This window comes from Lygodium microphyllum, chromosome 8 (genome assembly GCF_053477565.2).
Source record: "Lygodium microphyllum isolate KBCC chromosome 8, Lygodium_microphyllum_v1.1.10, whole genome shotgun sequence".
NCBI classification, from domain to species: domain Eukaryota; kingdom Viridiplantae; phylum Streptophyta; class Polypodiopsida; order Schizaeales; family Lygodiaceae; genus Lygodium; species Lygodium microphyllum.
Genome location: NC_141142.1, coordinates 133135287 through 133156142, shown reverse-complemented (window position 1 = coordinate 133156142; position 20856 = coordinate 133135287). Strand labels below are relative to the sequence as shown.

The 20856-nt window shown below is 40.1% G+C and overlaps 1 protein-coding gene across 1 annotated transcript; it reads right to left on the bottom strand.

Annotated features, from left to right (window-relative positions):
* Positions 1-2313: 2313 nt before the first annotated feature.
* Positions 2314-17190, bottom strand: LOC148032876 (serine/threonine-protein kinase SRK2A-like). The gene is made up of 10 exons (XM_087683575.1): positions 16740-17190; positions 15727-15801; positions 15533-15640; positions 3815-3868; positions 3602-3694; positions 3408-3500; positions 3195-3299; positions 3013-3111; positions 2622-2916; positions 2314-2455 (listed from the first exon to the last, which is right to left on the bottom strand). The coding sequence occupies exons 1-9, from the start codon at positions 16923-16925 to the stop codon at positions 2641-2643; spliced, it is 1089 nt and encodes a 362-aa protein (XP_087539701.1). The 5' UTR covers positions 16926-17190; the 3' UTR covers positions 2314-2455; positions 2622-2640.
* Between the last annotated feature and the right edge of the window lie 3666 nt (positions 17191-20856).

The following is a 20856-nucleotide window of genomic DNA, read 5'->3' as shown; positions in this document are numbered from 1 at the left end:
ACCTAAGAAAATTGTGAAAGCCCTACAACCCATAATAGCGATAATCATGCATCAACCTAAGAGTTGGTGGTAATTTCACAAAACTATGATTTTTCAAACAAGAATAACCAAATTGGGATGAATTATGAACTTCAAATTTTTCCCTAGATTCACTTCTTGAAATATTGAATTGATATGGATGGTCACATGTACATTTAAACAAGTGGAAAACATTAACCTAAGAGTATTAAAAATAAGACTTTACTTTCAAAAATCGCATCAATTATTAATAAACATGATTAAAGCCTATGAGACCCCAAAACCAACTATAGATGGCACTTTGCTTTTTCAAGAATGAGAAACAAGATAAAGCAAGGATAGGTTCATGCTTGATATGATCATTTGATAATAAAATTATGCTTTTTGATTGTGACATGATTGTTTATAGCTATGATTGTGTTGGCGCTATCTTACCTTGATTTCATGCTTGTGACAACCAAACAAAAAAGAGAACGCATTGGAATGCCAAACAACTAGAGCTACCCTTCCTATCATTCATATAGTAAAAGTACTTATCGTTTTGAAAATTATCAACTAGTTACAATTATATTCCCTATTAATACTCAAATCATCCCTATGATTTCATAACCTCAAATCCAAGTGAAAAGACAACACACAATTGGAAAATCTTCATCTTATAAACTCCTTTTGGACCATCTGTGTAAATCCACACTCCTATTGTGATGCCTATCATGCAATGAACAATATTCCATCCAAGTACCACTTCATGCAACAATACAATCCAATCATAAGCAAAGCCCATATCATCCATAAGGGATTACCAATGGAGATTTGTCTATGCTAATTCATAATACCAAAGACACAAAATTTGAAAGTTGTTCAATTTATATTGACCTATAATGTGAAACCCTCAAATCGATCCAAGCTTGATAGTTGACAAGAATCCATTAGCTTGTGCTATGTGCTATGTTGGCAAAGGTTCGCATGGCAGACAAAGAGAGAATATGAAACAAATTCAAGATTGTATGAGGCAAAAAAAGAGCAAACAAGTAGCTATAATAGAGGTGGCAAATGTGGCAACTCACAAGTCTAACTAATATATTATTATCTAACATAATAATAGACAACCACAACACTATGCCTCCCAATAAGGCTTATCGGTTGGAACTATATAAGATACAAGCTTTGGTGAGTGCTGAGGTATAAGAACATTATGCCAAAAAGTTATAGTTCCTTGGTCTTAGCAAGAGGATTCATGTGTGCATGCATGTGTGTGCATGTCTGTGCATACCTGCATATGTGCATGTGCCTATGCAAGCATGCATGCGTGCGTGTAGACCAAATACTAGCTAAGGGAGAGTGTGGTGGAGAGAGTGAGTGAGTGAGTGTGTGTGTGTGTGTGTGTGTGTGTGTGTGTGTGTGTGTGTGTGTGTGTTGATAAATTACAAACATGTAGAGGGTTAATTAAGGAGATACAACATCCTTCCATTTGGGCAAATAAATCACAACTCAAGGGAGACCATGTCAACTAGTACATCCATAACACACACCAGATGGCACCACACAAGAGACGGGGGGTAGAGTCAAAAAAGATGTTTCAAGGAATGTTCAAGTACAAGAAAACAAGAAACAAGAGCGCACATTGTGCATTGAAGCCCTGTGCTGGTTTTTCTTTTCCTGTTGTGCCAATTTTGCTCCAGTTGTATGTGTTATACTGTGGTTTAAGCAAAAAGAATGCAAGAACTGATTGGAACCCCAACCATCACCTAGGCATGCCCTAACAAGCAATGCTAGCAAATATCACTACAAGATTACAAAAAATGCTTTAGCCATTCAACCGATTGGATTTTCTAGAGGACTCTACATTTCCACTGAGATTTTCAGATAACTCTAAGGACAATTCCGGACTACCTAGAAAAATGCAATGGCCCTAGAGGCAGGCCCCACTTCGATGCATAAGCGCCCTTACTTTTGCTTGCATGTGTTCACATGCCCTTTAGAAAGAGGAAAGACAGCTATAAACTGAAAACTGACATGTGGACCAATTATGAGCTGACATAGACTACATTTCTAGATATCTACAGCACTCATAAATTTGAACAAGATACCTTCCCATGAACGTATATAAGGTATACTATGCAGTCCTTTGTTGTGGTTGGCACCCCAACTTTTCACCTGTTTCACGTTAGGCATAAACAAGCTGCCAAACTTCTTCAAGCTAATTAAGCTAACACTTGTTGGCATATCCACAGGATACTGACAGATACAAGGACAATATCAAAGTGGAATAGATATGGTTTTATTGGAGCGATCTGCAAAATTGGCATTAACATTGCACATATTTAAATAACTAAGAGGTATGTTTAGGGTTACATGGCCAAGTTCATAGATACAGACTGCCTGCTGGCAAGGCATTTATACTCTGTTTGAAGGAGAAACTGATTAAGATAGAAACCTATACACAGGCGAGAAAATGCACTCAGATTAAACAATGGCTTCACAATCAAAAACAGATGGTCAAACCTGCAATGCTTGCACAGGATTCCACATCATATCCAGCACAAAGATAATTACTTCAATCTTTATGCAACAGCATCACTGAAGCAAGGCAAAGCACCAACCTCTGCAACATGTGAAACCTTAGAGAACAGCACAAACGTATTCTCCACTGCTCTCAAGATCCAGATCATTTCCAAGCTCCATATCATCATTATCAAAGCTTCCATCATCCAGATAACGATCTATTTCTAATCCAAACTCAGACATTTTTGCTTCTTCAATTATGTGCTTTATCTCTTCAACACTTTGAGAAGGCTCAGCAAGATATTCATGCCCGGCATCTGTGTCATTTGTAAGTTCTGTGGGCAGGTTCTTCAAGAACCATTTGTGTTTTTGTATATCTGCCATTTTTATCCTCTGGCAAAGGACACAGCAAAGTGCTTAGAACAGCAAACTCACATTAGAAATTGTTGCCTTCTTTTGTCAATAAACAGAAGGGATAACTGAACTTACTTCATTAGGATTTTTCACAAATATTTGAGAAATTAGATCCCTACATTCTGGGGAGATGGGAATATGTTCTGGAAGAGTGTACCGGACGTCCACAATCCTCTGCAAATTAACATTCAGTCAATTGTACAAGCACTAGGAATAATCAGCCCACAAGAATCACGAACAGTAGAAGTATTCCACACCCTAATGGTTTTCAAGGCGTTTTGAGGATCCTCAGGGTCCTCGAATGGGTATCGACCAAATAGCATTACATACAAAGACACTCCACATGACCAGACATCTGAGCTCTGGATAACAAGAACAGGAACCATTAGCAACCACAAACACAATTTGCAAAACGCAGCAAAATTTGAACAAAAGAAATTTCCTTGCCAGTCGTTATCTTGCAAAAACACCTTGCCATCATACTCCTGTCTTGAGAGTACTTCTGGGGCAATATAGGCAGGGGTTCCCACTGTTGAATTTGGTTGTGAATGCATTAATGTTGACTGCATTGACAGACAGACCAAAGCACTCAAGCGTAAGAACCAAGCATGACATCTAGACGTGGGAAGGAAACATAGACAAATGTTAACACAACAGTAATCACCTTGGAGTAACCAAAATCACATATTTTGAGGCGAGGAGCTTCACTGCCATCTAGCAGAATGTTTTCCAGCTTCAAATCACGATGACAGACTTGCTGGCAAGTACCATAAGGCATGTACCCAGTGAGAGACAGAAAGAGGTAGCTTCTTAAAAGGGAGTAGATGATGGTTTTGTTGAGTACATCATGCTTCTACATGATGCTTTTGGGGAGTACCTTGGTGTGAACATAGCTAACTCCAGAAACCAGCTGTTGAAAGAAGTATCGGGCCTGAAACAAAAATCAGAGTCTGTAATACACTGCAATAGAAAAGTTAAAAAGCCAAGGTAGAGAACTATTGTGCGCCTAAAATTCACAGATGTGTGCACAGTGCATGTGCATACCACTCATGAAACAAAAGTCAGAGTCTGTAATACAGTGCAATAGAACAGTTCAAAAGCCAAGGTAGAGAACTACTGTGTGCCTAAAATCCACAAATGTGTGCACAGTGCATGTGTCTACAACTCAACGGCATCACACTCTAACATGATTATTTGCAATATTAAATGATAACGGGTAGATGGAAGACTAGTGCTGCTCTACTTTTGAATTTAAAGAGGACATCTTCCATGCCAAACTAGAAAGCACACATCCCACATCCTCCCCCCACAGATGTGCTTCCACCCCTTCAGCCTCCCCTCACGAGTCTTCTAGGGATGCTCCGCTGTTTGAGGGGGAGCCTTCTTTAGATGAGGAGGATTTAGCTTCCCTTAGTGAGGGAGAGTCCCTTACACAGACAGGTGCATTACAAGTAGCAGAGCCTACTCAATCTCCCTCGCAGCAAGATTAGCCTATTTGGATTCCGATTTGGTATAGGCACCTCATGCAAGATTCAAAGTGTTTCTCACTTTCCTATTGCTCCTACAGGTCCATGCAGATCAGCTCACTTACAAGCCCAGCGAAATAGTTCAGTGTGTGCAAACTATGCTCTTATGTCGTAGATTCTGTTAGCCTGCCCTAGTTAGTCGTGTCAGTCTATCATCTCCTAGTTGTGAGCTCCTGTCAGATCTGACGAAGACATTGGAGCTCTGACGGTTTAGTGTGCATTTCCTCCATTTTAGGCACATTTCTTGTGCATTTCCTCTCTGTGTCAGTTGGATTCCACCTCTTGACAATGCCTACCTGCTCCGCAACTGCTTGGGATATTTTGTCATTATTTTCCCATTTTTTCTGTGCACTTGGACTGCATTTATCACAGTCATGTCACCTATTTCAGCACGTCGGCCAGATTTAGAGGCCTTTTTAGCAATCGTCCAGTTTTAAAGTAGTTTGGCTATATATAGCCACAGCCCATACTTGATCGATCACTTCTTCTTGCAGATTTTTGGCTCCCAAACACTCTCTAACTTGGTGCTGCCATCATCTCATCCTGATTTGGTGCCCTCACTAACGCCTTGGGCTGTGTGTAGGGACCGATCAGTCCACATCATTGTATTCAGCATTCATCTTTGATCAATGCAGTATTTCTTCCTTCATTTTCTGCTCTCTCTCTCTCTCTCTCTCTCTCTCTCTCTCTCTCTCTGTGTTCATGTTCCTTCTTCCATTGCACACTCTCACAGATTCTTCACGACAGAGAGCCTACTACAATTGAGGAGGCTCTTGCACAGAATGTTTGATGTTAGGCTATGCAAGATGAGCTTGATTCTATTGAGCGAAATTAAACTTGGGAGTTGGTTCTACATCCATGGAAGCGAAAAGTGATAGGTGTAAAGTGGGTCTATAATACCAAGTACCTTGTAAACGGTTCCTTGGACAAGCACAAAGCTAGGCTTGTTGCCAAGGGTTTTGCTCGCGAAGCAAGTTTGGACTATTTTGAGACTTTTACACCTACAGCTAGGATGTCTACTATTCGAGCCATCTTGGCTCTTGCAACCCACCACCGCTAACTTGTTTATCAAATGGATGTCAAGTCTGCCTTCTTGAATGGCGTCCTTGAGGAAAAGATTTATGTTTCACAACCTCCAAGTTTTCACGAACAAGGGAAGGAGGACCATGTCTACAAATTGCGGAAGGCCCTCTATGGCCTAAGGTAGCCTTCTAGAGCTTGGTACCAGAGGACTGATTGATTCTTTCTACAAAGTGGCTTCCATTGCTCAGATAATGACCCCAACTTATACTACAAGGTTGAGGGTGCCCGGTGTATTTTAATCATATTGTATGTGGATGATCTTATCATCACAGGGAGCTATGCTCAAGAGGTTGCTCGCACTCAAGAGATTTTGAGGCAAAAGTTTGACATGATGGATCCTGGGATCTTGCACTTCTTCCTTGGATTGAAGATCTATGAAATGGCACATGGCATTTTTATTTCCCAACACGGACACATCTCCGAGCTTCTTTTGAAGTTTGGTATGGCCAAGTGTCAACCTATTTCATGCCCCATGGACCTAGAGTCCAAGCTTTTGGCAACAGGAGATCCCCTTACAAATGCCACCCATTACAGGTGTTACATTTATGGTGTAATACTTTGGGGAACAAGTGCGAGAGAAGACCGTCCGGGGGCCTTGGGCACTCGAATGGGATCAAGGGGAGCCTAGGAAGTGAGTGAGTTCTAAAATAGTATAACTCACCTTAAGGAGACGGCTAGCGGAAGAGACACGAGGAGTGAGAAGTCTAGCCAGCACTTCCTAGACGTGGCTGGGAGGAGAAACGGAGACGAGTCTCTCGTGCTTATGACAAAACACAGAGGGGGCACTTATGGGAAGTCTCCCGCATCTATTACTAACCGGCATCAAAAGTAACCCGCACCTAATATTGGTATCCAACACTTCCTAGACGTGGCTGGGAGGAGAAACAGAGATGAGTCTCTCGTGCTTATGACAGAATACAGAGGGGGCACTTATGGGAAATCTCCTGCATCTATTACTGACCGGCATCAAAAGTAACCCACACTTAATAACAGGTGTCTTATTGGCTTACTAGTCTAGGTTATTCACACAAGACCAAATATTTCTTTTCCGATAGCTTTGTTGTCTTCTTTCAGGCACACTCCCACTTAGGAGCATTGGAGAGCAGCTTTGTGCATTCTTCGTTATTTACAAAGGACTTGATTCTACAAGATCATATATGGAGAGGGGGTCACTCTTTTTGGCTATCGTGACTCTGACTGAGAAGTAATGTGGATTCGAGACGATCCACTATCACTTGGAGTAGTAAGAAGCAACCTACTATGGTTCTTTCATCTACAAAGGCTGAGTACCATGTTCTTTATTCTACAGCTATGGAAGCAGCTTGGCTCCTGTTGTTTGTTAGGGGAGATTGGCTTTCCATTGACAAGATCTACGGAGCTAGGTATGGACAACCAGAGTGCTCTAGCTCTGGTGAAAAGACCCATGTTTCTTGCTCGCACGATGCACATTGAGATTTAGTATCACTATGTTCAAGAGCGGATCATGGATTCCGAGTTATCGGTGGCCTACTCTCCCACCGTGTCGCACGGAATACACGCGGAAGTTCATGAAGTCGCTCACCGCACAAATGCGTTGCGAGATGGAAGCAAAGGATTATGAAGAGTTCTCAACTCAAGGTAAATTCATGGAGCAAAAAGAATGCTTGGGTTTCATATTCGATCAATTACATATATTGGCATAAAAAAGAGAAGTGGGAAATCAAGGCATTCAATCTTCACAATACATCATAACACATGTTCTCATACATAGATTTCTTGATTGATGCATGCAAAGGATAGATTAGAAGAAGTTCAATGAATCAATACACGAGTTTTTCAAAGTTTAATCATAAGAGAGCACGCATAGATACATTTGATTATGTCCTCTAGAGGGGTCGTTGTTCGTGGTAAAAAGTCATCCTGTGAAGAACTACTGAATTGATGATGTCTGCATAGCGCACAGCCAAATTCAAGGACATACATCGAGCAAGAGCAATTTCATAACAGTGGATTCTGTCCCTCGATATGTCACCCAAATTGTTTGTGTTTTGCCACTATCATGGAGCGCTTTGCAGCCACGCCTGAAACCAAGGAATACCACCAAACGTCAATGTGTAAGAAGAGTGCTTGAGAATCAAAGACTTGAGTGTCTCAGACTCCTTCTTGAGCACCCAGAAAACAGACTCCATTAAACCATGGTGCACATATCCACCATCAAACAACTCCTGCCCCGATCGATTATCCAATGCCCAGATTCCAACCACGAATAGCTAGCACTATCTCTTAAGCCTCATGGTCACACACTTACTCCCATTTACGATGATGCTAAGGCCTCTATGTATCATGCCGATCGCCCTCCTAATGGTTGATTGAAGTGTGTTGATTTATGCAACTCAAAAGTAGAAGAAGGTGATGATAATACAAAAGAAGTAGACGTCTACGTAGCTGCTGGTTCTAATGGTCTATTCCTGTATCGATGGTTGCTTCTTCCTTTTCATTAGTACTAATTCATGCATATCGCAAGAATGATGCTATGCTGGTTTTTTTATCTTCATGATATAATTCCATTCAAGCCTATGCTATCTTAAATAGTGCTAGTTATCAAATATTCCTGCTTCTTGTTACTATGTGATGATGATCTCTAGTGATGTCAACTTGTTGCGCCTCCTAACCTTCCCTAAATCAGCATTCTTTTCCCAACTAGTACACCTTCAGTAGCGGCTTTCTTCCGTTGGAGCCACAAATTTATAACTGTCAACTCCTTCAATCTTGAGTATAGCATGGCTGATCGGCTTTAGAAGGGTTGCCAAAGGAAGGTCGATGCTGCAGCAGCCTTGTTTGGCTATTTCACTCTGCATACTCGAGAGCATACTAGGCTACCCTCCAAAAGCATCGCCCACCAGCTCTTGTGTCACAAGAGAGGCTTACAAATTGCTGATAGCTTGACCAGAGAAGTGCCTCCCAAAAACCAAGGTCGCCATGAACCATTGCCCCTACAAGAAAAGTCCCCCCCCCCCCTCGTCTCAGCGTCGTCTCTCCCTCCCAATCTAGAGCACATCGCTAAAAAAGCTTAAGAAAAGCTTTTATTTTTGTCAACATATTGACATCAATGATTACATCTTGAATGGCGCCATAAAACGGACTACCCAGCTATAAGCATTGTTGGCCTGCGCCCGAGCTTCTATGTTGTCCATGATGCTATAAATATTGATACCAATCCTGCTATGTATAGTGAAGACATGAATTTCTGTTGTGCAAGCACTCCACAGAAGACATTAGCTCCAAGATTCACATGAATGTAAGAATACAGAGTTTGCACTAAAAATTGATCAATGACATTTTTTAGTGTGGCTCCTTTTAGCCATGGTCTTTTATCAGCCTCAAAAGATTCTTGAAGGTACATCACAATGTTGGTCTTCTTCAGTAAGTTGGACAATTTAAGTATCATGAGTGTCTTAAAGGCTTGTGAAGGAGTGTAGTCCTTGATAAGTTCAATTGCTTGGTGAAAATTTCTACCCTCGCGTTTGCAGTGGTAGACGCACTGCGTCATGATATCCGCTCCCTCCAAACCTGCACATCCTCCAGCATGTGCCAACTTGTTTACCACTTGGCAACATTGTTCCCACCAGGATCATATGGGTAATCATCTGGGTAATATGACAAGTAGGTAAGTCGACATAGATTATCACAACATCCTCTTGGATCATATGGAAGAATCAAAGTAGGTAAGTTTTCATAAATCATCTCTGCATCAAGTGGCTTGTCGTGTATCATCACAGCATCCAAATCATCTTTGGTTGGTTGATCATCAGACCATCCCGTGACTCTAATCTTATCCATATCCATCTCCATAAATTGTGTAAACTTTGGCAAATCATCAACACTATCCAAAGGTAATTTAACCTTATTGTCAACTGTTTTATATTGTCGTTGTACTCTGGCTTCTTTGCTATAACCTGATTTCAGCTTTTGCTGTAAATACCCTGGGAAACACGAAATTTTGCTATGTATAAACAGCACCCAACTCTTTTTGCTGAAATATTTCATCAAGGAACACTTTTTGCTGAGAATTCTCAGCACCCAAATTTTATTGTTGCATGAAATCAGCAATTTCGCAATTCTCGCCAGAGAATTGACCTATAAGACAAATGACAACTCTTGATTTTCAATTTTCGACAATGCTGAAAGATCCTCCATAGTATACGAGCATAATCGGCCGTCATAATAAAGACCATCAATAACCTCCTCATCAAATTCAATCTCCTCACTCTTCTTCAAGTCTGTAGTCATCTCAATATCAGAAAGTAGCTTGAATCCAGGTTGCTTTTCCGGCTTCGAATCCTTTGTCTTCGAGGCTTTTTGATCTTTTTGTACTTTCAGCTTCTGAACTTCAACCATACTCTGCTCTAGTTTTGAATAAGAAGGCTGGGAAACTAGATCTTCTCTTTTTCGCTTCTCCTCAACAAGCACTTCGACTCCCTTAAAGTTTGCCATTCTGAAAAAATTTGCAAGGGTAGATGAAATTGGGACTGATACTGGAGCTGGCCGTTGCTCCCTTCTAGTTATCTTGTTTTGAAGGTCTTTTAGGTTCTTTAATATCTCCTCCATCATATCATTGATAGTCAGTATTTCAAATGGTCTGTCAACCGCAACAATAATAGGCATAGGCATAGACATGAGACAAGAAGTAGGGGAAGAAGTGGAAAGAGCAACAGGAGAAGTAGGAGAAGTCGGGGTAGGAGAAGACATCGCTAGAGGTGTTTGCAAACCATTTTGTAAGCGAGCCTTCCATCTCCGCCTCTTCGTCAATGTGGAAACCGCATCAACAGCATCTTGTCAATCTGTCTTCAATCCTAAAGGCTATGTACGGTCTTCAAGAAGCTCTCCCAACTCGTCCTGAAGTGCAAGATCAATCGCATGCAAGAATAACTCCACTTTCTTCGAGTTTAGGGCTCTTTGCTCAAGTGCATTCAACTGGTTGTAATGTTCTTCAAACTCGAGCAATAACTCAAAAGCAACAAGTCCTTTGTTAGGCTGATAGACCCATTCTCTGAATGACTTCCGCGTAGCAATACCATAATCCTCCAGAAAATATTCATCTTTAAGCACCTTCTTGAAGACATTCCAGTTTGAATCTTGTATAAATAAATCAATCACTCTAACCCGCAAAGCAGGTGTGACCAGCCGTAGGAAATAGTTTCTCCAGTTGGTAGAAACTCCAAAGAAACGCATCTGACTTTCAAAAGTTTTAAGATAAGCTAAGACATTTTGGCCATCAAATAATTTACGCTCACTTACCACAGCCTCGATCACTTTGGTTGCACCATGCGTATGCTCTTGTTCTTGATGCAGCATTCGTTGTTGATCCAATTGTTGCTGATGTAGCTGCTACTGCTGCTGCATAGATAACTGCATCTGCTGATTCTGCATCATAATAGCCGAAGAAAGAGTTTGCAATAAATTCATCTCATCGGTCGAAAAGAAAGAAGCACTTGATGATGAAGTGGATGGAGTATTTGAAGAGTCTCCCATCTCGACAATCAGAAGCGACGCTTTCACGTCGAGTTCACCAAATGTCACACGGAATATGCGCGGGAGTTCATAAAGTCACTCGCCGCAGGGACATTTTGCGAGATGGAAACAAAGAATTATGAAGAGTTCTCAACTCATGGTAAATTCATGGAGCAAAAAGAATGCTTAGGTTTCATATTCGATTGATTACATATATTGGCATAAAAAGAGAAGTGGAAAATCAACGCATTCAATCTTCACAATACATCATAACAAATGTTCTCATACATAGATTTCTTGATTGATGCATGTAAATGATAGATTAGAAGAAGTTCAATGAATCAATACACAAGAGTGCTTCAAAGTTTGATCACAAGAGAGCATAATTAGTCATGAATACGCATAGATACATTTGATTATGTCCTCTAGAGGGGTCGTTATTCGTGGTAAAAAGTCGTCCTGAAAAACTACTGAATTGATGATGTCTACATAGCGCACAGCCAAATTCAAGGACATACATCGAGCAAGAGCAATTGCATGACAGCGGACCTCTGTATATCATGCCGATAGCCCTCCTAACGGTCGATTGAAGTGTGTCGATTTATGCAACTCAAAAGTAAAAGAATGTGATGATAATACAGAAGAAGTAGACGTCTACGTAGCTGCCGGTTCTAATGGTCTATTCCTGTATCGATGGTTGCTTCCTCCTTTTCGTTAGTACTAATTCATGCATATCGCAAGACTGATGCGATGCTAGTTTTTTTTTCTACATGATATAATTCCATTCAAGCCTATGCTATTTTAAATAGTGCTAGTTATCAGATATTCCTGCTTCTTGTTACTATGTGACGATGATCTCTAGTGACGTCAACTTGTTGCGCCTCCTAACCTTCCCGAAATCGGCATTCTTTTCCCAACCAATACACCTTCAAGAGCGGCCTTCTTCCCTTGGAGCCACAAACTTATAACTGTCAACCCCTTCAATCTTGAGTATAGCATGGCTGATCGGCTTTAGAAGTGTTGTCATAGGAAGGTCAATGCTGCAGCAGCCCTATTTGGCTATTTCACTATGCATACTCCAGAGCATACTAGGCTACCCTCCAAAAGCATCACCCACCAGCTCCTGTGTCACAAGAGAGGCTTACAAATTGTTGATAGCTTGACCAGAGAAGTGCCTCCCAAAAACCAAGGTCGCCATGAACCATTGCCCCTACAAGAAAAGTCACCCCCCCCCCCCCCCCGTCTCAACGTCATTTCTCCCTCCCAATCTGGAGCACATCGCTAAAAAAGCTTAAGAAAAGCTTTTGTTTTTGTCAACATATTGACATCAATGATTACATCTTGAATGCCACCATAAAACGGACTGCCCAGCTATAAGCATTGTTGGCCTGCACCCGAGCTTCTATGTTGTCCATGATGCTATAAATATTGATACCAATCCTGCTATGTATAATGAAGACATGAATTTCTGTTGTGCAAGCACTCGAAGACATTAGCTCCAAGATTCACATGAATGTAAGAACACAGAGTTTGCACTAAAAATTGATCAGTGACGTTTTTCAGTGTGGCTCCTTTTAGCCATGGTCTTTAATCGGCCTCAAAAGATTCTTAAAGGTACATCACAATGTTGGTCTTCTTCGGTAAGTTGGACAATTTGAGCATCATGAGTGTCTTAAAGGCTTGTGAAGGAGTGTAGTCCTTGATAAGTTCAATTGCTTGGTGAAAATTTCCGCCCTCACGTTCGCAGTGATGGTCGCACAGCATCACGACAACGATCGACAACACAATGGACCTCTTCACAAAGTCTTTAGCCAAGGCTTCTATGCTTCATAGCATGAGGTTGTTGGGTCTTCAAACACTCCTAGGATCTAAGAGGAAATGTTAGATGCCTAGTCATGTCAGTCTATCATCTCCTAGTTGTGAGCTCCTAGTCATGTCAGTCTATCATCTCCTAGTTGTGAGCTCCTGTCAGAATCTGATGGAGACAAAGGAGCTCTAGCAATTTTAGGTGCATTTGCTTGGTTTCTGCACATATCAATGTGCATTTCCTAGGCTGTCTAGGGTATAGGCTGCGGGTATTAGTGTTTGCTAGTTTTCCACGTGTGGGGCGCTACACTGCTATGTCAGAAGGTGGCTGCATTTATTGCAATCGAACTGCACATTATGTAGTCAATCAACATTTATGGCCCCCTACAAGAGCAATCCGCCAATTTTGGCATTATGTGGCTAGATATAGCCGACCCCCCACACTTGGCAAATCATTTCTTCATTGTAAGCTCTATAGGTTACACCCTCCATCTCCGACACTCTCCGACTCTGGTGCTGCCATCATCATCATCATCATCAACCTAATCCGGTGCCCTCATCGACACAGTGGGCTACGTGCAAGGATTGATCAGTCATGCTACATAGCCCATGTGTAATGTGGAATGAGTTAAGCTACAACATCATGATTCTCATTCCAAAACAAAATGACAAAATGTCAAAATTCAAAACGAATCATGATAGATCGTGCATAACTCATAAATGAGACTACAATCCTATATTGAACTTTCGAGACATGAACTAATATTGCAATGATAAGAGTCCAATTACTAAACAAATTGCCAAAAAAGTAAGTTTCGTTTGTTTTTTGAGTCAGGTATTCTTTGCTACTATGCTGTTCCCCCCCCCCCCCCCCCTCTCACACTCCGCTCTAGGCCCACTGCACTTGTATATAGATGAGGCTAATATGCCCAACCACTGTCACCACCCCCCTCTCACACTGCGCTTTGGCACTGGAGAGTTGTCAGGATACCAATACACCAAGGCTAGAAGGTGGAAGAGGAGGTTTTAATGGCCTTTACCCTCACCGCAAAAGAAAAGGTGTTCGTAGCCTTGACCTTTTCCGTTACCAGAGGACTTGAGTGGATCTAAATTTGAAGATGATGACAATGACTTGTCGGAGGAGTCTATACTCTTCTTCTTCTTTTCCTCCTCCTTCCAATGTGTTGCTAGTTTTTTGCAATCCTTTTGAAGATGCCCCTTTTGGACACAATGATAACAGTGTGCTTTCTCCTTCTACTTATCACCCCTCCTTGAACCTATAAAAACTTCTTGCGTGCCACCATATTGAGATGGTAGCCTCCCTTGTAAATGCAAAGAAGCTTCATACTCAAGTAGTATGGATGTTGTATGCTCAAAACTAACAAGTGTTGCACTCTCACAGCCAACACCTTGCAAACTCGAACATCAGCAACTCAAGTGTTGCACTCTCACAACCAACACCTTGCAAACTCGAACATCAGCAACTCAAACATCGGCAACACTTGTTAGTTTTGAGCATACAACATCTATATTGCTTGAGTATGAAGCTTCTTTGCATTTACAAGAAGGCTACCATCTCAATATGGTGGCACGCAAGAAGTTTTTATAGGTTCAAAGAGGGGTGATAAGTAGAAGGAGAAAGCATACTGTTATCATTGTGTCCAAAAGGGGCATCTTCAAAAGGATTGCAAAAAACTAGCAACACATCAGAAGGAGGAGGAAAAGAAGAAGAGTACAGACTCCTCCAACAAGTCATCGTCGTCATCTTCAAATTTAGATTTCCACTCAAGTCCTTTGGTAACAGAAAAGGCCAAGGTTACGAAAGCCTTCTCTTTCGCGGTGAGGGCAAAGGCCATTAAGGCCTCCTCTTCCACCTTCTAGCCTTAGTGTATTGGCATCCTAACAACTCTCTAGTGCCAAAGTGGAGTGTGAGAGGGGAGTGGTGATAGTGGTTGGGCATATTAGCCTCATCTATATACAAGTGCAATGGGCCTAGAGTGTAGCTTCCAATAAATATTGACGAAGTTTGCATGTTTTGAAACCTAGAGCTGGAATGACTTCCAACTCCATAATGGGTTGGTTTCTAATAGAAAGCGGTCTTTGCCCTAGTCTAGGCTTACATGAGGGGACACTTAGTGACTAACTAAAGGTAGAGAATCCATGTCACAAATGCTTCTACAAGGCATCAATGACAAGCATCGAGATCTGACCATTCCCACTTTCTCTGGTCAGAGTTTGGTAAGATCAATATCCATATCAATGTCTTTTCGAGGCACCTTAGTGACTTGATCACACGCTCCTTGGGTATCCATGGTCTTGATGAGTCATTATCATTGTATATGTTATTGCATTGATCACCCATGATCAAAAAGAGGGTGTTAGCAGAATACACCTCTTGGGTGTCAAAGTCTATGCATTAGTGTGCATTTTGGTTTTTATGCCAAAGCCTTCCTAGGCTCACATAGTTAGGAGACAGCAACCTCAAAGATTTTAAAATCCTCTACCCACCTAGCATAGTAAATTACGCTTCCAAAATATGAATTGTACTTAAGGCATATGATGTAAAAGATGAGCCACCACCAAAACAAATATAGGTAACAGTCACTTTCCAAAACAATCATGTCCTTTTATCACGTAAAGTAACTAATGACTATCAATAATCTTTTGGTATAGATGATGGTCAATCAAACCTCATCTTCTGTAAATCGACCTCCAGCAGCTCTGCAAATATGCTCAAAAAGCTCACCACCAGGAGCATACTCCATAACAATTGCCAAATGTGTTTGTGTAAGAAAGACCTGCAAAAGACAATCAACATGGTGCATCAAAACTGGATGAGTATCAGTCACATGCAACATTTGCTTGCCTCATAATAGCAACTTACCTCCTTAAAACAGACAATGTTAGGATGACGAAGCTCTCTATGAATGACAATCTCTCTCTGCACATTTTTATCAATCTGCAAAAGGTAACTCTAATGAGCTTCTAGACAAGTACTCATGGAGAAAAGTGTAAGAATGCGACTTTGAGTGCAGAATGAAGAGTGAAAGCTTTTGACAAAACAGAGCAATTCTTAGAAGTGAATATAGCTCACAGACTCAGTATAAGTTTCCCTAAAGGAGGAAAATGACATTTTTCATAATATGAAAGCCAAATGATACCAGGGTAGACCAACGTTTGCAAACATTCACACCAGTAAAATGGGATTGGCAACAAAACCATCAACATGTGAAGAATAAAGAAAAGAGAATTATTGGAATCTCAGGGTAGCTATCATGATTTGGTGCCCTTCACCTTGAGCATGACCAGACAGATAAACAGAAATGAACCAAGAGATCTGACAGTAGAAGTGCAGTAACTGACAGGAAACGCAATACGATTCACAGCTTTTAGGAGTGGGTATAGACAGAAAGTGTATGGATGTAAAGACAACACTTGAGGGAAACAGTAGCATGTAAAAGAAAGCATGCAACTAAAACTATACAATACATTTCATACGAAACCACAAAAAGCCAATCATGAAAATGTTAGCTGTCAGGATGCCTTCTCTGTAACAGGCATCATCTCCTGTCTTGAGGACCACGCAGAAAAACAAGCCACATAGTCACTTCTTGGGTGACTAAAGCGAAATCCAGGAACCCCTCCATTCAATCATCCACTCAATTTCATTCTCCTATATCCAATGCTAAGTGTTGCCTTCGGTCTTGAGTGCGGAACTCATCAGATTCATACTCCGGTGCACAAGGTAGCAGCTTTCTTCTATCCTTTTTCTCAAGAAAAATCTTACCACAGCAAACATTGACCAAATTGAATCTTACCCCCTGTAGCCAATACACAGACTAGACAAATTGCAATGGTTGGCTTCTCTGGACATGAAATGTGTCAAGATTGGATTACCTTTTCTCCTCTTTCAATGAACTTGACAGCTACAGGCTCCTGAGTGATCTTATCGCGCATAAGCCGAGCCACTCCGAAATTCCCCGAGCCGATGTCTCTGATAAGCTCATAGCGATCATTCTCGTGCACGACTGGGATGTCGAGGGGGCTTCCGATGCCGGTGTGGGGAGGAGCAAGAGGATCCATGGAGGCACGATTGTGCGCACGAGCGGTGGGAAGCTATATGAAGGAATGAGAGGCTGGCCGGAGGAAAGGGAGCAATTGGCAGAGAGCGCAACGTCAGACTAGGGTTTGCGGTGCAATACGGGCTTTATCACAGCAACACAGGCACAGAGAGAGAGAGAGAGAGACTGTAGTATGTACACATCTGAAGGAAACATAGACGAAGCCGAGAGAGAGAGAGAGAGAGAGGAAACAAAGATCTTTCTTAAGGTCTACGGTTGACTAGTAGATACAAACTTTTTCTTTGGAAAAACATTGTATTAGCAATATACATATTAAAATATACACAAAGTGGCATTGAAAAACCTCTTGCATAATTATATTTTCTTGTCAGATATACGAAGTGGCTGAACAATCCAAAAGACCGCAACTTGCAAGAATCCTTTAGTGACGACGCTCCTCCCAAAGAGATTGGATTATATATAGATCATAGAACGTTTTCTCTAGTTGTTTTGATTCAGATGAGCTTATCTAGGGCGGTTACACACTCACTCACCCAACCCTTGGGTATAGGCGTGCACTATTTGAAAGTGATGGGGCCCTTGGACGAAATACATTTGCACACCATAAGGAAGCACTTGGCAACAAAAAGTTAAAAATAATAAACATATAATCTATCTTATCTTATCTTTTCACTATATTATCTTTACTATTAGTTAAGGAGAGGTGGAGGGTAGGTGCCACGTGGAAGCCCCCCACCTCCCCCACAAGAAAAAAAAGAGAACGCGGGGGCGGGTGCCACGCGTCCAGCGCTCGCCCCCACCCGCAAAAATCGCGCCTGCCCCGGCACAAAGCGCCGGGCTGAGTCTAGGCGCGGAGCGCCTAGTTTTCATTATAGGTTCAAAAAGCCTCAAACCTCCAAGGGCTTCCCGAATCTACCCCCCTTCTCCTAACCTTCTTTTTTCAATCAAAACGCCCTCCCTTCCCCTCTTTCTCACGTGTAATTTCTCATTTTCTCTTCCCCTTCCATTTTTTAAATTAAAACCCCCTTCCCTCTCTCTCTTTCTTTTCTCCCTCCCTTTTCAAATTAAATTCTCCCCTCTTTCTCTCTCATGTGGAGGGCCTTCGTTTTCACACACACACTCACACACACACACACACACACACACACACACACACACTCTCTCTCTCTCTCTCTCTCTCTCTCTCTCTCTCTCAATTAAATCAAACTTCTTTTTAAATCAAAAGTCTCTCTCTCTCTCTCTCTCTCTCTCTCTCTCTCTCTCTCTCATAGTTAGATTGAACTTTTTAATTTAAACTTTTTTAATTAAATATTTTTAAAAGTTTTTGTAAATTTAAAGTTTTTCGAACATAGTTTTTCACACACTATGAGAGGGAGATAGAAGAAGACAGAGAGGAGAGGGGAATGAGAAAAAATAATAGTTTTTTTTAATTAACTCCCCCTTCCCCTCTCTCTCATGTGTAGGGCCTAGGTTCTCTCTCTCTCTCTCTCTCTCTCTCTCTCTCTCTCTCTCTCTCTCTCTCTCTCTCTCTCTCTCTCAGATTAAATTTTATATATATATATATACACACACACACACACACACACACAAAGAGCAAAAAATAAAGAAGAGGAGAGGGAGGGAGGGAGAGGGGGAAACAAAGAGAGAGAATTATAGAGAGATGAAATATAAAATTTATGAGAAAGAGAGCGAGAGAGAGAGAGAGAGAGGAAAAGAAAAAAGAAAAAGAGAGGAGAGAGAGGGGAGAGAGACTGAGAAAAGACAAGGAAAGAGAGAAAATAAGAAGAAGAAGAGGGGAAATTTGAACACAGGGAGAGAATTATAGAGAGAAAATATAAATTTAAAAGAAAGAAAAGAGAGAATAAGAAAAAAAAAGAAAAAAAGAGGAGAGAGAAGGAAAAGAGAGGAGAGGGGGAGAGAGAGAGAGAGAGAGAGAGAGAGAGAAAGCGAGAGAAGAAGAATAAGAAGAAGAGGAAGAGAGATGGGAAAAAAGAGAAAAGAGAAAAGTTTTTTTTAATTTAAATATTTTTTGAGAGAGAGAGAAAGGGAGAGAGAAGAGAGGGGGGAAGAGAGAGAGAGAAGAAAACGATAAAATTTAAAAGAGAGAGGAAGAGAAGAAGAAAAAGAAAATTAAGAGAAAGGAGAGGAGAAGAAAAGGGGATAGAGAGAGAGAGAGAGAGAGAGGAGAAGCAGAGAAAGAATTATATATAGGGAAAAGATAAAATTTACATACTTTAGGAGAGATTGAGGGGGAGGCAAAGAAAGTGAAAGAAGAAGGAGAGAGAGAGAGAGAGGGAACATGTAGAGAGAATTATAGAGAGAGAAAAGATAAAATTTAAAAAGAGAGAGAGAATTGAAAATAGAGGAGAAAGAGAGAAGGAAAAGAGAGGAAAGAGAGAGAGAGAAAAAAAAGGAGAGAGAGAAAGAAAAGAAAAATTTTAAAAAAAGAAAGGAGAGAGAGAGAATAAGAAAAAAAGGAAAAAATGAGAGGGAGAGAGAAGGAAAAGAGAGGAGAGAAGAGGGAGAATAAAAGGAGAGAGAACCAGGAAAGGAGAAAGAATAAACTAAAATAGAAAGTAGATAAAGCAAGAGAAAAAAATTAGACATAGGGAATTTGGGGAGGAGAGAGAGAAAGAGTAAATTAAAAAATTAGAAACAAAGAGGAAAAAGAGGAGAGAGAAAGATGAGAAATGGATTGTTGAGCAAAGTATCACACAGCAACTTTGCTCGCCGCTTCAAGGCCGCGAAGCGTGTATTATTAATGAAAGCTTTCGGGGGAGCACATATCATATTCCTAAACTCCCCCTCCCCCCCAAAAAAGCTATGTAGGGATGCCACGTGGCATCTCTCTCTCTCTCTCTCTCTCTCTCTCTCTCTCTCTCTCTCTTTGTGTATTACCTAATTATATAGAATTATGAAATTAACATTATATATGTATTTATATTTATTTATATGTACAATTAGGTAATACATAATTATATAATATGTATATAGATAATATGTATATACATAATTATTTAGTTATATATGTGTAATACATAATAACTATATTTTGATACTTAATTATAATGAGTATTTATTAATACATCATATTAAATACAATAATTATACAATTATATATTACATAATTATAAATATAAATATATGTATATAAATATGATTACCTATATTTATGTAATTAATAAAATATAACTCTATGTAAATATTATTATACATAATTATATAGATAATTGCATAATTATACAATTATATGTAATTATATATAGATAATATGTAATAATTTTGTGTGTGTGTGTGTGTGTGTGTGTGTGTGTGTGTGTGTGTGTTATGCTATATAATTACATTACACTAATAATCTAATTACAAAAATAATATTTATTCTATTATTCTATTAATTACATAATGCATAATATGCAATAGTAACATAAATTATAAATACATTGTATTAAATACAATTATCATAAAATTACATATATTACATAAATATATATTTATGTATTTAATACAATGTAATTCTACTATTATACATAATTTGGTATAATAATATTTATATAGACCATACATAATAATATAATTATTTATGATTATGTAAGTATATATAGGTAATACACAATAATTCAATATAGATAAGTAATTATAATATGTAATTATAAATCCATTGTATGAAATACAATTATGACACATACACATAGAGAGAATATATTTATTTATTTATTATACTATATAATTGCATTACACTAATAATCTAATTATGAAGATAGGAGGACTTGGAGGCTTCATTGACCACATTAGAGAGAGCAATGATCATCAATGGATTGGAGATTTGCTGGAATACATCCCAGGTTGCATCACGTGATTGCACTTGCTGTCCAAACTATTCCCCATGGCTGCTAATCAATAAAAAAATCACTAGTCAAGTGATCTACAACTTG

Bases quoted from the DNA above. Each gene is read 5' to 3' on its own strand.
- LOC148032876 (XM_087683575.1), bottom strand. From the start codon at position 16,925: ATGGATCCTCTTGCTCCTCCCCACACCGGCATCGGAAGCCCCCTCGAC. The intron at 15,802-16,739 runs GTAATCCAATCT...TACCTTTTGCAG, and splicing joins TCATTGAAAGAGGAGAAAAG to ATTGATAAAAATGTGCAGAG. The intron at 2,917-3,012 runs GTAAGTTCAGTT...GTCCTTTGCCAG, and splicing joins TTGTGAAAAATCCTAATGAA to AGGATAAAAATGGCAGATAT.